Source organism: Portunus trituberculatus, chromosome 50 (genome assembly GCF_017591435.1).
Source record: "Portunus trituberculatus isolate SZX2019 chromosome 50, ASM1759143v1, whole genome shotgun sequence".
NCBI lineage: Eukaryota > Metazoa > Arthropoda > Malacostraca > Decapoda > Portunidae > Portunus > Portunus trituberculatus.
In genome coordinates, this window is record NC_059304.1 from 11252169 (window position 1) to 11263892 (window position 11724).

The 11724-nt window shown below is 44.5% G+C and overlaps 1 protein-coding gene and 1 long non-coding RNA gene across 8 annotated transcripts in view; one reads left to right on the forward strand and one right to left on the reverse strand.

Moving 5' to 3' along the window:
* The window catches only part of LOC123499464 (arp2/3 complex-activating protein rickA-like), a 59242-nt gene that overhangs the window by 1989 nt on the left and 45529 nt on the right, over positions 1-11724 (reverse strand). For 5 of the 7 annotated variants that reach the window (XM_045247464.1, XM_045247469.1, XM_045247466.1 and 2 more), the window contains 7 exons: positions 5715-5836; positions 3984-4191; positions 1885-2018; positions 1631-1771; positions 1205-1366; positions 721-868; positions 257-580 (listed from right to left, as the gene is read on the reverse strand). In XM_045247464.1, coding sequence (XP_045103399.1) covers positions 257-580; positions 721-868; positions 1205-1366; positions 1631-1771; positions 1885-2018; positions 3984-4191; positions 5715-5836 — 1239 coding nt within the window. Of the gene's footprint in view, positions 1-256; positions 581-720; positions 869-1204; positions 1367-1630; positions 1772-1884; positions 2019-3983; positions 4192-5714; positions 5837-9971; positions 10407-11724 lie in introns of those variants that run through there. The other 2 variants (XM_045247470.1, XM_045247468.1) reach the window with 2 other exon arrangements.
* On the forward strand, positions 1258-1889 carry LOC123499468. The gene is made up of 2 exons (XR_006672989.1): positions 1258-1399; positions 1639-1889. It is a non-coding gene; the product is annotated as an uncharacterized LOC123499468 (long non-coding RNA).

The following is an 11724-nucleotide window of genomic DNA, read 5'->3' on the forward strand; positions in this document are numbered from 1 at the left end:
GTACTAAAAACCAGACTTCTGGTCTTGATTCCGAGAAGTTTTTTCCACAATTGACTCACACAGTGTTGCTGGAGATGATCCCTTTACTTTTCACTTCCTTTCTTTACTAACTAATTCTCACATCACAAACTTTATCTGTCCTCATCATTATAGCACTCAAACAATTATCATTATTTTTCCACATCATGCCCATTCCTCCCTGCTGCATCTACTATGATTCTTGGAGAAAGTAATATCAATACAATGAAAAGCATACCTGTACTTTCCGGCTCCTTCGCTTTTTTGTTTTGCTTGGAAACACCAATTAGAGTAGCTAATGCAGTAACAGGATTGTTGGCAGGAAGGGGTGGTGGGGGTGGAGGAGGTGCACATGGAGGAGGAGGAGGTGGTGGTGGCAGTGGTGGCAAAGGTGGTGGTGGTGGTGGTGGTGGTGGTGGGGGAGCTTTGGCTCCAGGTATAGGTGGAGGTGGTGGTATTGGAACCATCTGGGAGTCTTGAGGAGAACACACACTTTGAGATGGAGAGTCTGGTGTTCTGGCAGATTCCTGCAAAGACTTCAGTAGTTTCCGCTGCTCCTCAACTGTAATAAAATGCAATGGTTTAGTGCAATGCCACCAAGACTAAACATCTGTAAGATTATGATGAGAATTTGTTTGAATTCTGACATATTTGCGTAATAATTAATTAGCAGTAATGAAGAATGAGTTAGATACCACGCACCTTCTTTCCTCAGTGTCTCCACTTCACACTGTCCTTCACTTGCCTTGCCCTCCTGCACTCTCACCTCCTCCTCCAATAGTTGCACACGCTCCCTCAGCAGTTCAAGTTCTGCAGCTTTCTCACCAGTCTCATAAGAAAGCAATTCAGCCTGTTTAGAAAACAAGAAGGCCAAATACTGTTATGGGGGAAATTGAATTATTGCTAAAAGAAAATGTGAACTCACTTGATATATGTATACTAATAATTAATATTGTTAGATTGTTTCATTAAGTTTAATTATTAGACTTAATGAAACAATCTAACTACCAAGTAATATATTAGAAGATCTGTATTTAGTTCAATAATATAATTTTCTATTCAACATTAATACTTGGGCACTGACATCTTAAATACCCTAGTATCCACTTGTACATACAATAAACTGGCTTGAAAGCTTCTATACACAAGGTGAGTAGTAGCAGATTGAAAGCTTCCTTTCATGTACCTTGAGTTTATTTATCTTTTGTTTGTAATCTTCTTCCTGTTTGTGAAGCTGCTTTGTTAGTGAATCAACCTCCTGCATAGCCATGGACAGCTTCTCATCTCCCATCAACTCAGACATGGCCACAGCACTCTGGCGAGCCAGGGCAGCCCTCTCTCCCCGTGCCTGAGAATGCAATGATGCAGGCTTCAGTGTGGGGTTAGCAAGATACATGTTTTCTTAAAAGGCTATTAGTGGCTCAAAGCAAGGAATGTACACAGTACAAGTCCTCTGAGGAGTTAGCCCAAAGCAGACACATGAAGTTAAGCAAATGTTATTTCATATTCTGACAATGCAGTAGTATCAATTATGAACTAGTTAATGACACAAAAATGCTTATCTTTTGATGTACATTGAGATTACATGAACGGCTTAATAGAAAGGTCTCACCTTGGCAGCTTCTGTGGCAGCTGTGTTGGCCCGAGCAGCCTCAGTCCGCAGCTGTGCCTGAAGGGCTTCCACCTCATCAAGAACCAGCACAGACACCCGGCCCATCCTTTGCTCCACAGCTTCCAGTTCAGAAGTTCTTTTCTAGAACACAAGAAATCTTTCATATGATAAACCTTCACATTTCATAGTTATAAGTTATGTATTTTCTGTTATATCCTAAACACAAATAGTGATCAAAATAATAAAATATAAACCTTTAGAGTGTCTATTTGTTGGTTGGCGTCCTCAAGCTCACGCCTCATCTCCAGGAGTTCCTCTTGGGCCTCAAACTCATCCTGCTTTGCCTTGCTGATTTCCATGGTGAGGTTGGCCACCTCATTTTCCAACCCTGTTGCAATAAACATGTTTAATTAAGAAATTCAGTTTATTCATATGTTTCCAGTACTAATAGAAATAAATCATAAAATAAAAATAAAGTAATACAAGGACTGTCAACATTCCTTATTAATATTTGTAAGAAATTATGGTTTCCACCTTAAATAAAGACTGTTTCCATATTTATTTATTTTTTATTTATTTTTTTTACGTAAAAGCAGTAACACTGCCAATCAACAGAAGTCTGTAGCTTCTGAGTTAATGAGGCAATTTTATCTAGTTAACTTGTCAACAGACTTCTTACCCAACCCACAATTCTCTAGTCTTACCGGCATCAGCACCGCTGCCTGACACCACCCAGCCAACAGACTCTAAGTAGCAAACCCAAAACATTTTCACACTCCATTTCACGTAGAAGTGGTTGCAATTACTTCTTTTGGCATAACAAACGTCCAAAGAGGAATAAACTGCAAGTGAAACATTTACACAACTAAGAGAAACCAGGCCATCCTGCATGGAAAAGTGAAAAAAAAAAAAACATGGTATATTGATATCATTATTTCCCTTTTCTTATCAATAGTAAATATGAAACAAAATAAGATAAACACGAACACAGAAAAAAAAGCCAGGAACAATACGTGCTTTCATTTACTTTTTTCATTCTTGAAATTTCACACACTGGTCACACAGCCACACCAAACAATAAGTACCGTACCTACAAGTCTCCCTGGATGATTCTTCCCTGGCTTTAGTAGTTGACTAGCGCGTCGCGCCATCACTCTCCTGCTCAAGTATGTGTAAGACTGACACGTTGGCAAATGCGAACGCTTCACATAAGAATGAACTCAAGAGATCCGAAGCAGTTTCGAATCCTTTTGACACACAATAGCAGGCCACGTAGGACACATATTGAGCAATAGACATTACTATCTTGTGCACCACAGAACTAGCATATCTAAAGCACGAATACTACGAAGAAGGTATAGACTAATACGTGGCATGTGTCAGGGACTGGATAACGATCAGAGAAGTCAACAACATATACTTATTGACACCTATTTTGCAGGAAAACTGTAAATTTGTCCTCCAAAAATTCCGAAACATATGAAGCTATAAAGTAGAGGAATACCTACATTAACATGAACATTTTACGCGAATAATAATAAGCCTCATAAAAAAGACAATTCCAGGGCAGCCTTCACACAAGCACTGGCGCCACGTCTGCTCTGCCAGCGCCGGAGTCGGAAATCACAAAATAAATCATATAGGAGTGATTTCTGTTACCTACGTACTGACTCTACTTTATTTCTTTATGTATCTTATACTATTTATTCATTTACTTATTTATCTATTTGTGTGTGTGTGTGTGTGTGTGTGTGTGTGTGTGTGTGTGTGTGTGTGTGTGTGTGTGTAATTCACCACGGTCGTCTGCTGGTCACCCAGCCAGTCTTCCCCATTAGGGAGCGAGCTCAGAGATCTCAGACCGATCTTCGGGTAGGACTGAGACCACAACACACACACTACACACCGGGAAAGTGAGGCCACAACCCCTCGAGTTACATCCCGTACCTATTTACTGCTAAGTGAACATGGGCTACACATTAAGAGGTTTGCCCATTTGCCTCGCCGCTTTCCGAGACTCGAACCCGGACCCTCTCGGTTGTGAGCCGAGCGTGCTAACCACTACACTACGCGGTGTGTGTGTGTGTGTGTGTGTGTGTGTGTGTGTGTGTGTGTTCTCCATCCACGCGACTGGTAATGATAAAACTACCAACTACCAACATCAAAACCATCGCCATTGACACCACCACCACCACCAATAACAACAACAAACTCCCATATCTGCATACATCCACACACCCATCTGAACCACACAGCACAACACAAAACACAAAACACTGGCACGAGACGCACCTTGACTCAACCTTTGATTGAAGCAACACCATAACAAGACAAGTGCACGGGATACACACGTTACCTTTAATCTTATTCATCAAGTTGTCCACCTCCTTCTCATGCTGCTGCTGTAGGTCCTGGATCTCCTTCTTGTCCGTCGTCTCTTCCATGCCGGCCAGCACAGAGATATCCAAGTCCGGAGAGCCGTCAGATACTCGCTGCAGCAGGATGGCGCTTTGCCGCTTCAGGTTGTTGGTTTCCCGGCGGAGTGACTTGTTCTCGCGGTACCACTGCAACGAGAGAGTCGTGATGGGGCGATGGAAGGCCGCACTCCTGATAACACTGTCTTACATTCTGACAATGCACCATGACGTAACACCTGGCTGTGTTTCTCCAGATCAGGGTTTCCTTTTTAACCTGAGATTCATGAATGGACTTCCAGGTTGTGTTCGGCAAGTCTGGCGCCTTGAAGGTCAGGAAATGTTTAATGAGGTGGAATGAGATAATTTAGAGTAACGTATAAGTCAAGAAAAAACATATAATGTTTTAGATTAAGAACATAACATGAGAACATTAGCAAATAAGGGAAACTAGAAAGAAGTCATCAGGCTTATACATGGCAGTGTATAGAGCTCTACCTGTTTCTACCTACCATCCCCATCCATATATCTGTCTAACCTTCTTTTAAAGCTCCCTAATGAGTTAGCACTGACAACCTGATTATTCAGTTCATTCTATTCATCTACCACTCTATTTGAAAACTAATTCCTTCCTACCTCTTTCTAAATTAAGGGACTATAGTTTTCACGATATTTCCAAAGTAGGTCTTCACTGTTGAAATGCTGCGAACCACGACTCTTAACACTAACACAGATTTGCCATTATTACTTCAAAACACAACACAGAGTGGAGAGCCAGTTTAGAGGCAAACCGTCACACACACTTTACTGGGTCGCACGCTAAATTGTTGCGTGCACGACACACGCCTGTTTGCCTGCCTGTAACGGTCTTCGGCGGGACAGGCACACGCTTGTCCAGCCTGAACACGTTGTATTTACAAGATATGGAAGAGTTAGGGCTCACAGATATTATAGTTTGCTTCAGCTGCAATCACTGTATCATGCCCAATGATAGAATGACTTAAAGTGGGATGGCGGTTGGTCGCAATCGATAGTGAAATCTTGAATTGAAGGTGTTACCTCAACTTCTATCTGAAGCAGGGAAAAATAAGACGCTTGACAGGTCTGGTTCTAGCTGGTGACCGCCCTGTGAGCCATGTAATTACACAGGTATAAAAATGAGATCGCATATGATTTACTAAAATTCCCATAAACATGATATATTATTCCTGAAGAGCACGGTTAGACCCCACAACTCCAGCAGTGCTTCAAGGAGATACCATCACGCCGCAGCGACATACGAGCCGCGGGTGCCTGCTGCCGCGGCGCGCTCCCTCGCCTGGCCCGCCCTGACCCTAATGAAGGTGGCGGGCAGATGCTGGTCATGTTACCTAAGTAATTAAAAGTCTCGAAAGCTTCAAGGGGATCACTTTCGAGATGCGTGATGGCTTTGCCCGTCCAGGTAATAAAAAGTGTCGCGATATCTTACAGTATTTGGTAAGGCAACCTGACAACGTTTTGGAGACAATCTATTCCTTCAACGAAAACATTTATGGTCTTATTACACTCCATTATGACGCTGATGGCTTCTATTTGTACTTAGAGTCAATTACCGTAGACCATACAAGCGTTACACTTCAGCATAAAATAAAATACAAAGAAAGAACGAAAGAAGAGGCGCTGGACACTCTTACCTCAGTGGCTCTGTTGAATGCCTGCGCCATGGATTCCGCCTCCACCTTGTAGCGCTGCCGCAGGTTGTCGTACTCGTGATAGACCGCCTCGGACACTGTAGAAACCTCAGTAGGGTCAGAGTCTGCCAGCAGGGAGAAAGACAGGGGGAAGAGAGATAGAAGAAGGAAGAGCAAAAGGGTAGGTAGGCAAAGAGCAGAGCAGTGCATGAGGGACAGTCTTGTGGAGGAAGAGAACCAGCAAGAGGACAGACTGAAGTACGAGTCATGCAAGGGGACGAAAACAGGTGCTTGGAAACATGCAGAGTTAGTAGCAGATGCATCAGTCAATGTGAAGATTATACAATAGTGCTTATGCTACAATAATAGTATATTGTGCTTATTCTATGCTATTCTAAACACATCCTAAGCCTCTAACACATGACAATAAGATCTGTAGACTTGTCAATGGTCGTGGCTAAAGAAATAAACTAGCAATGGCCTCAGTATCAGTAACACAATATCTTTACTATTTTACGTCATGCAATCTTAACATCCGCTCCCTCACAAGCCTCCATTCTCTTTCCCCCCCAGCCTTATATTGCCTCACGTTTCCAGGATTTCTTTGGTTCTTCTCTAACTTTCGGTGGTGTCCCTCATTCCTTACTCCTTTTTCTCAGTCAGGCAATCTTGACAGCCGTTCCTTTACGAGTCTCCATCCTCCTCTTTTATCCGCCCCATGTCCCTAACAGCCTCACGTTTCCAGAATTTCGGGATTCCTGGATTTCTTTACTTCTTCGCTAACTTTCGGGTGCGTTTCTCGTTATTTACTCTTGTTTTTTCTATCATGTAGTCATGACATTCACTTCCTCACAAGCCTCCATCTTTTCTCAAGGTCTTAGCAATCTCACGTTTCCAAGATTCCTTTTACTCTATAAGTTGACTCTCCGGTGGTTCGTTGTTCCTCGCCTCTTCTCAGAGCTGACACTCCATCGCATGCTGGCCGACGCACCATCTGGCTCTGCGGCGCTTGTGTTACGGACCACTGAGACGCAGTACAGAGGCATCAAGCTGAGCGGTGGATCCCAGCACCGTCTTCTTTGCGGTCACCGGAAGCTCCATCATATTCAGACTGTGGGCTGAGAGGCAACATCACTTTCACGACGAACGGAGTGGCGCCATCCCAGCAGTAACACAACACTACGAACCACATTCTACGTCAATCACTTTCATCTCCCGTTATAACTATATTCTTATGGTACAGAGGTGACTAGTTACGTTCTCATGGGATGACTTTGCTAGTGATTGACTAGAATGCTTGTTGAATTATCACTGCAGTCAGGAAACTAACCTTAAAAACCTCAGTAACTTCCACCACCACAGCCTGTTGAAAGTATTCGAGACAGGACGCCGAAAAGTTTAAGCGTACGGGACTGAGGAACCATTATTGTAAAACGTTTCAGCGCTTACCTTGACCACTTCTAACAGACTCTATAGTGGAAAAGTCCTTGGGTTCTAATGAAAGTTACTTGGGAGTTTTCAAGGATATTTTCATGATTCTAGAGATAAACTGAACAAAAATTCTGCACTATCTATAAAATAAAGAAAAAAAACGTCCATGAGAAACCACCGTCTCATCACTGCGGCCTTTGAAAACCGTCTTAATGAAATCCCAAAGTTAAGACGGCCGACAGAGTGAATGTCCTTGTTAGCTAGCAAACTCCCCCGCCACACTGGCCGACGCCACCACCACCACCACCACCATGGGCGTGTTGGGTGTCAAATGGCACTGTTAGCTGGAGATTGGCAGTGTCGAGTGTCAAATTATATACAGGACGGAGGAAAAAAAGCTGATACGCGGAAAGGATCGAAAAATGTATAACGCCAAATCCTAAATCCTGTCAGAAGAAAGTAAAATGAAGGCCAAAAACTGTATAGAGTGTGTGTGTGTGTGTGTGTGTGTGTGTGTGTGTGTGTGTGTGTGTGTGTGTGTGTGTGTGTGTGTGTGTGTGTGTGTGTGTGTGTGTGTGAGAGAGAGAGAGAGAGAGAGAGAGAGAGAGAGAGAGAGAGAGAGAGAGAGAGAGAGAGAGAGAGAGAGAGAGAGAGAGAGAGAGAGAGAGAGAGAGAGAGAGAGAGAGAGAAAGCACCAAACACTACAACAAAGAGAGACAGTGATGTAGTTGTAGTATACACCTCCCTCGCCCTCAAACTCACCATCACCACCACCACCACCACCACCACCACCACCACCTCCACACACAGCCCAGAGACGAGACAGAAGATGAAGACGAGAGGGAGAGCGGCCAGGAAGCAATCTTTACCTAACTTCTACCTGCGTGGGCCGTCATGATTACCGTGGCCACGCTTGAGGACGCACACCTGGACACTGCAAAAATACTGACGAAAAATATAACGTACTAGAATAAACCTGAGTAATGAAAAACCAAAACAAATACAAGTCCTTTTTTTTTCTTTTTTTCTAAAGATTAACACTTTTCTTGGCTGTCAAAATACCTCACCAGTTTGCATTTTTTCCCCCTATGAATTTCTTATACCAAATTAAAATGCTCCCAGTAAATAGTACGGTGCGCTGCTCAGGTGTGTGCACACGTGGCCAGGTACGTAATTCACGGGGAGTGTTTTCAAGATACGTCGCTTAGTCCCAGGGGCAGTTAAGGACCACGGCAGGCGGAGAGATGGACTGGAATTAAGGATCATGGTAGGCGGGGGAAGAGAGGGACTTATGGCACACCTGTCCACAGAGAGAGAGAGAGAGAGAGAGAGAGAGAGAGAGAGAGAGAGAGAGAGAGAGAGAGAGAGAGAGAGAGAGAGAGAGAGAGAGAGAGAGAGAGAGAGACTATAGGCTAAGGAAAATTTTGTAGCGTGCATGATGCGTCGTTGAGGTTAACCCAAAGTCACAACATAGAAAAGGGAAATATGAGAATCGGTTTCCGCAATTATCATTCATGTCGTTTCATTAATTAAGTAAGGACGAGACCCTCCCTCCCTCCCCACATCCCCCACCAAACACACAGAGCAATTACGTCGCATGAATTTAAAACAGAGGATGGTAAATAACATCATGACGTGCGGTGGGAGATGAGAGGAGAGGAAAGGAGAGGAAAGGAGAAGAGAGGAGATCGAGGCATTCCTTCCAACCCCGCACGGATCATAGTGACAAGCTCCGTTTCTTCCCCGATACAAAAATACTCGGAAAATTTCCCCGGAATGTCGCTCGGTCGGCGCCTGCGGGACGGGAGGAGACGAGGTGGGATGAATGAAGGAATGAACAGTAATACAATAGAGGGAAGACATGAGGAGGGATAAAACGAGGCAAGATGAGGAATGAAGGTGAAAGGAAAGAATGAACAGCAATAGTTTATACGAGAAGAAAGGAGAGATGAGGCATGGCGGTGAGGAATGAACAATACATCAGAGGAAGGAGGGACGAGGAATGAAAGAATAAACAACAAAATAAGCTAGTGCATGAAGGGAAGGGAAGACGAGGAATGAACAGCAGTACATAAGAAAGAAGGGGAGACGAGGAAGGAAAAGGACGAGGAATGAATAATACATGAAGGGAAGGAGAGACGATATAAAATGGAGAGGAATGAGCAACAATTCCTGAACACATTAAGGTGCATGGCTAACTCTGCTATGCGTGGAATTGCACCACCAACACACAAACTAATACGATTTAATCCATGAACTGCGTAACTTATTTCTCAACTTTTCTTTGCCGTTTCACGTGATGTGGCAGAAACTTCCAGGCTTCACGCAGCACATGGACACAAAAACACAGATATTTATACATGTACAAAATATTAAAAGAAAGTCAGATGGCACTGATACGCAATGTACGTTCGTTCTCTCTCACAGCAAAAATTCACATATATAGCAGAAACACAGCCACGTATCGACGAGTGTAAGGAAGGGAGGCGAACACGAATACGAGCCAAACACAACAGGAGGATCAGAAGGTGAGGCGCGAAGTGATTAATTAGCGGCATCAGTCCGGCGCGTGACAGGTGTTGCCGTGACAAACAGCCGGGGAGACGAGCCAAGGCGGGGAGGGGACGACTGTCAGACTAACACCTGGGAGAGAGAGGGGAGAGGGGTGAGGAGGAAGAAAGTAACGGAGGGAGAGTCTCGGGAGTCACCTGAGTCTCGGCACCAGGTAGCAGAGGGCTGTACACCACCTTCACCACCACCACCACCCTCATGACGCCCACACACACACACACACACACACACACACACACACGCGCGTTAGGCCCTCACTGATGCTGTTGCTGTTGCTGCTACATGGCCTTCCTCCTGCAGCAGCGCCGATACAGCCTCTAGCTCCACCTTCGCCAGCGGCCAGACTGAAGCTCTCGAGGTCACGGAAGGTCCCTCCAGCAGAGACCACCACCACCGCCACCGCCACCACTACCGCCAATGAAACACAGGATACGCTACCGTCCTACCAGGTATCCACTTCTATCCACTGTCATCCACCCGCCCAGATCCACAGACTTCTTACCACCACACCACCAGGCCCTGCTAAGCCCCAAGTACCTGGTGGCAAGGGCTGGCAAGGGCTGGCAAAGGGTGGCGAAGGCCGTGATTGGGCGGCGTGTTCGGGCGAGAAGTGGCGGGGCACGGGAGGGGCGCGACCACATGGCTTCTAGGTTGACAGGGAGTGGAAGCTGAGGAAGATGGTGGTTTGTGTGTGTGTGTGTGTGTGTGTGTGTGTGTGTGTGTGTGTGTGTGTGTGTGTGTGTGTGTGTGTGTGTGTGTGTGTGTGATATGAAAGAACTAAAGAATTGGCACAATATATATTTTCTTTTCTTTTCTTTTTATTTATTATGAACATTGAATTTCTCTCTCTCTCTCTCTCTCTCTCTCTCTCTCTCTCTCTCTCTCTCTCTCTCTCTTTCGACCGCATCAGTCTGTGGTCACTGCGGTCATTCTGAGACGCTGCTTCCACGTGGATAGTGACCTCCCTCACCTAGCACGCCTCTTATTCTTCCTCCTAGTCCTCCTCCTCCTCCTTTCCTCTTCCTCCTCCTCCTCCTCCTCCTCCTCGTCATCGTCCTCCGCCTCCTTCCACTTCTCTCAGCCTTTCTCTTCCTCCTCTTCCTCCTCCTCCTCCTCCTCCTCCTCCTGATACCAAAATAATACACTACACTTATTTTTTTCATCCCTCTCCTCCTTCTCCTTTTCCTCCCAGCACAAACACACACACACACACACACACACACACACACACACACACACACACACACACACACACACACACACGGCTACTAAGTCATGCTCAGTGAAAGAAAAAGTTACTACACATTATAAATTACAAGTGAAGCGTGTTTGGAATTTATATTCTGACGATTATTCTTTCATGTGTTACTTCGTCTATGCACACATTTATTTGTTTATAAAAGGATTTATTTAATTATGTAAGCATTTGTTTCCTTACGTAACTATTTTCTTTCATTTATCTTATTCACAGATGCATTTACTTTATTTATTTATTCAAACGAACCATTTTTTTTCTTTGTGTGTGTGCAGTTTTCTTTTATTCATTTTCTTTTTTTTTTCCTTTTTTTTTTTGTGAATGTGGAAAGCTTTATATTCTCCCGTGTCGCCACAGACCATCTGAGCCTCCACATCGCCTCCCAGACACGCCTCCTCGCCAGGCATTCACTTCTTGCTTACGTGCTTGACTCTGTGTGTGTGTGTGTGTGTGTGTGTGTGTGTGTGTGTGTGTGTGTGTGTGTGTGTGTGTGTGTGTGTGTGTGTGTGTGTGTGTGTGTGAGTCATGTCCAGTCCTAACATAAGCACTATCATTAGGGGGGATATTTACAATTTGAGAACACGTACGTACACCCCTTACCCGCAACCACCATCGGCGTGCATTCACAAAACATGCCATTTCTTTGCCATGCACTGTCTTCTCCCGTACTGTACACGTGACAACACCTTCCTCACAAACCTGATTTTACATTTTTTTTCAACCTAACCTAACCTGACAATACCTTTCTAATATCTG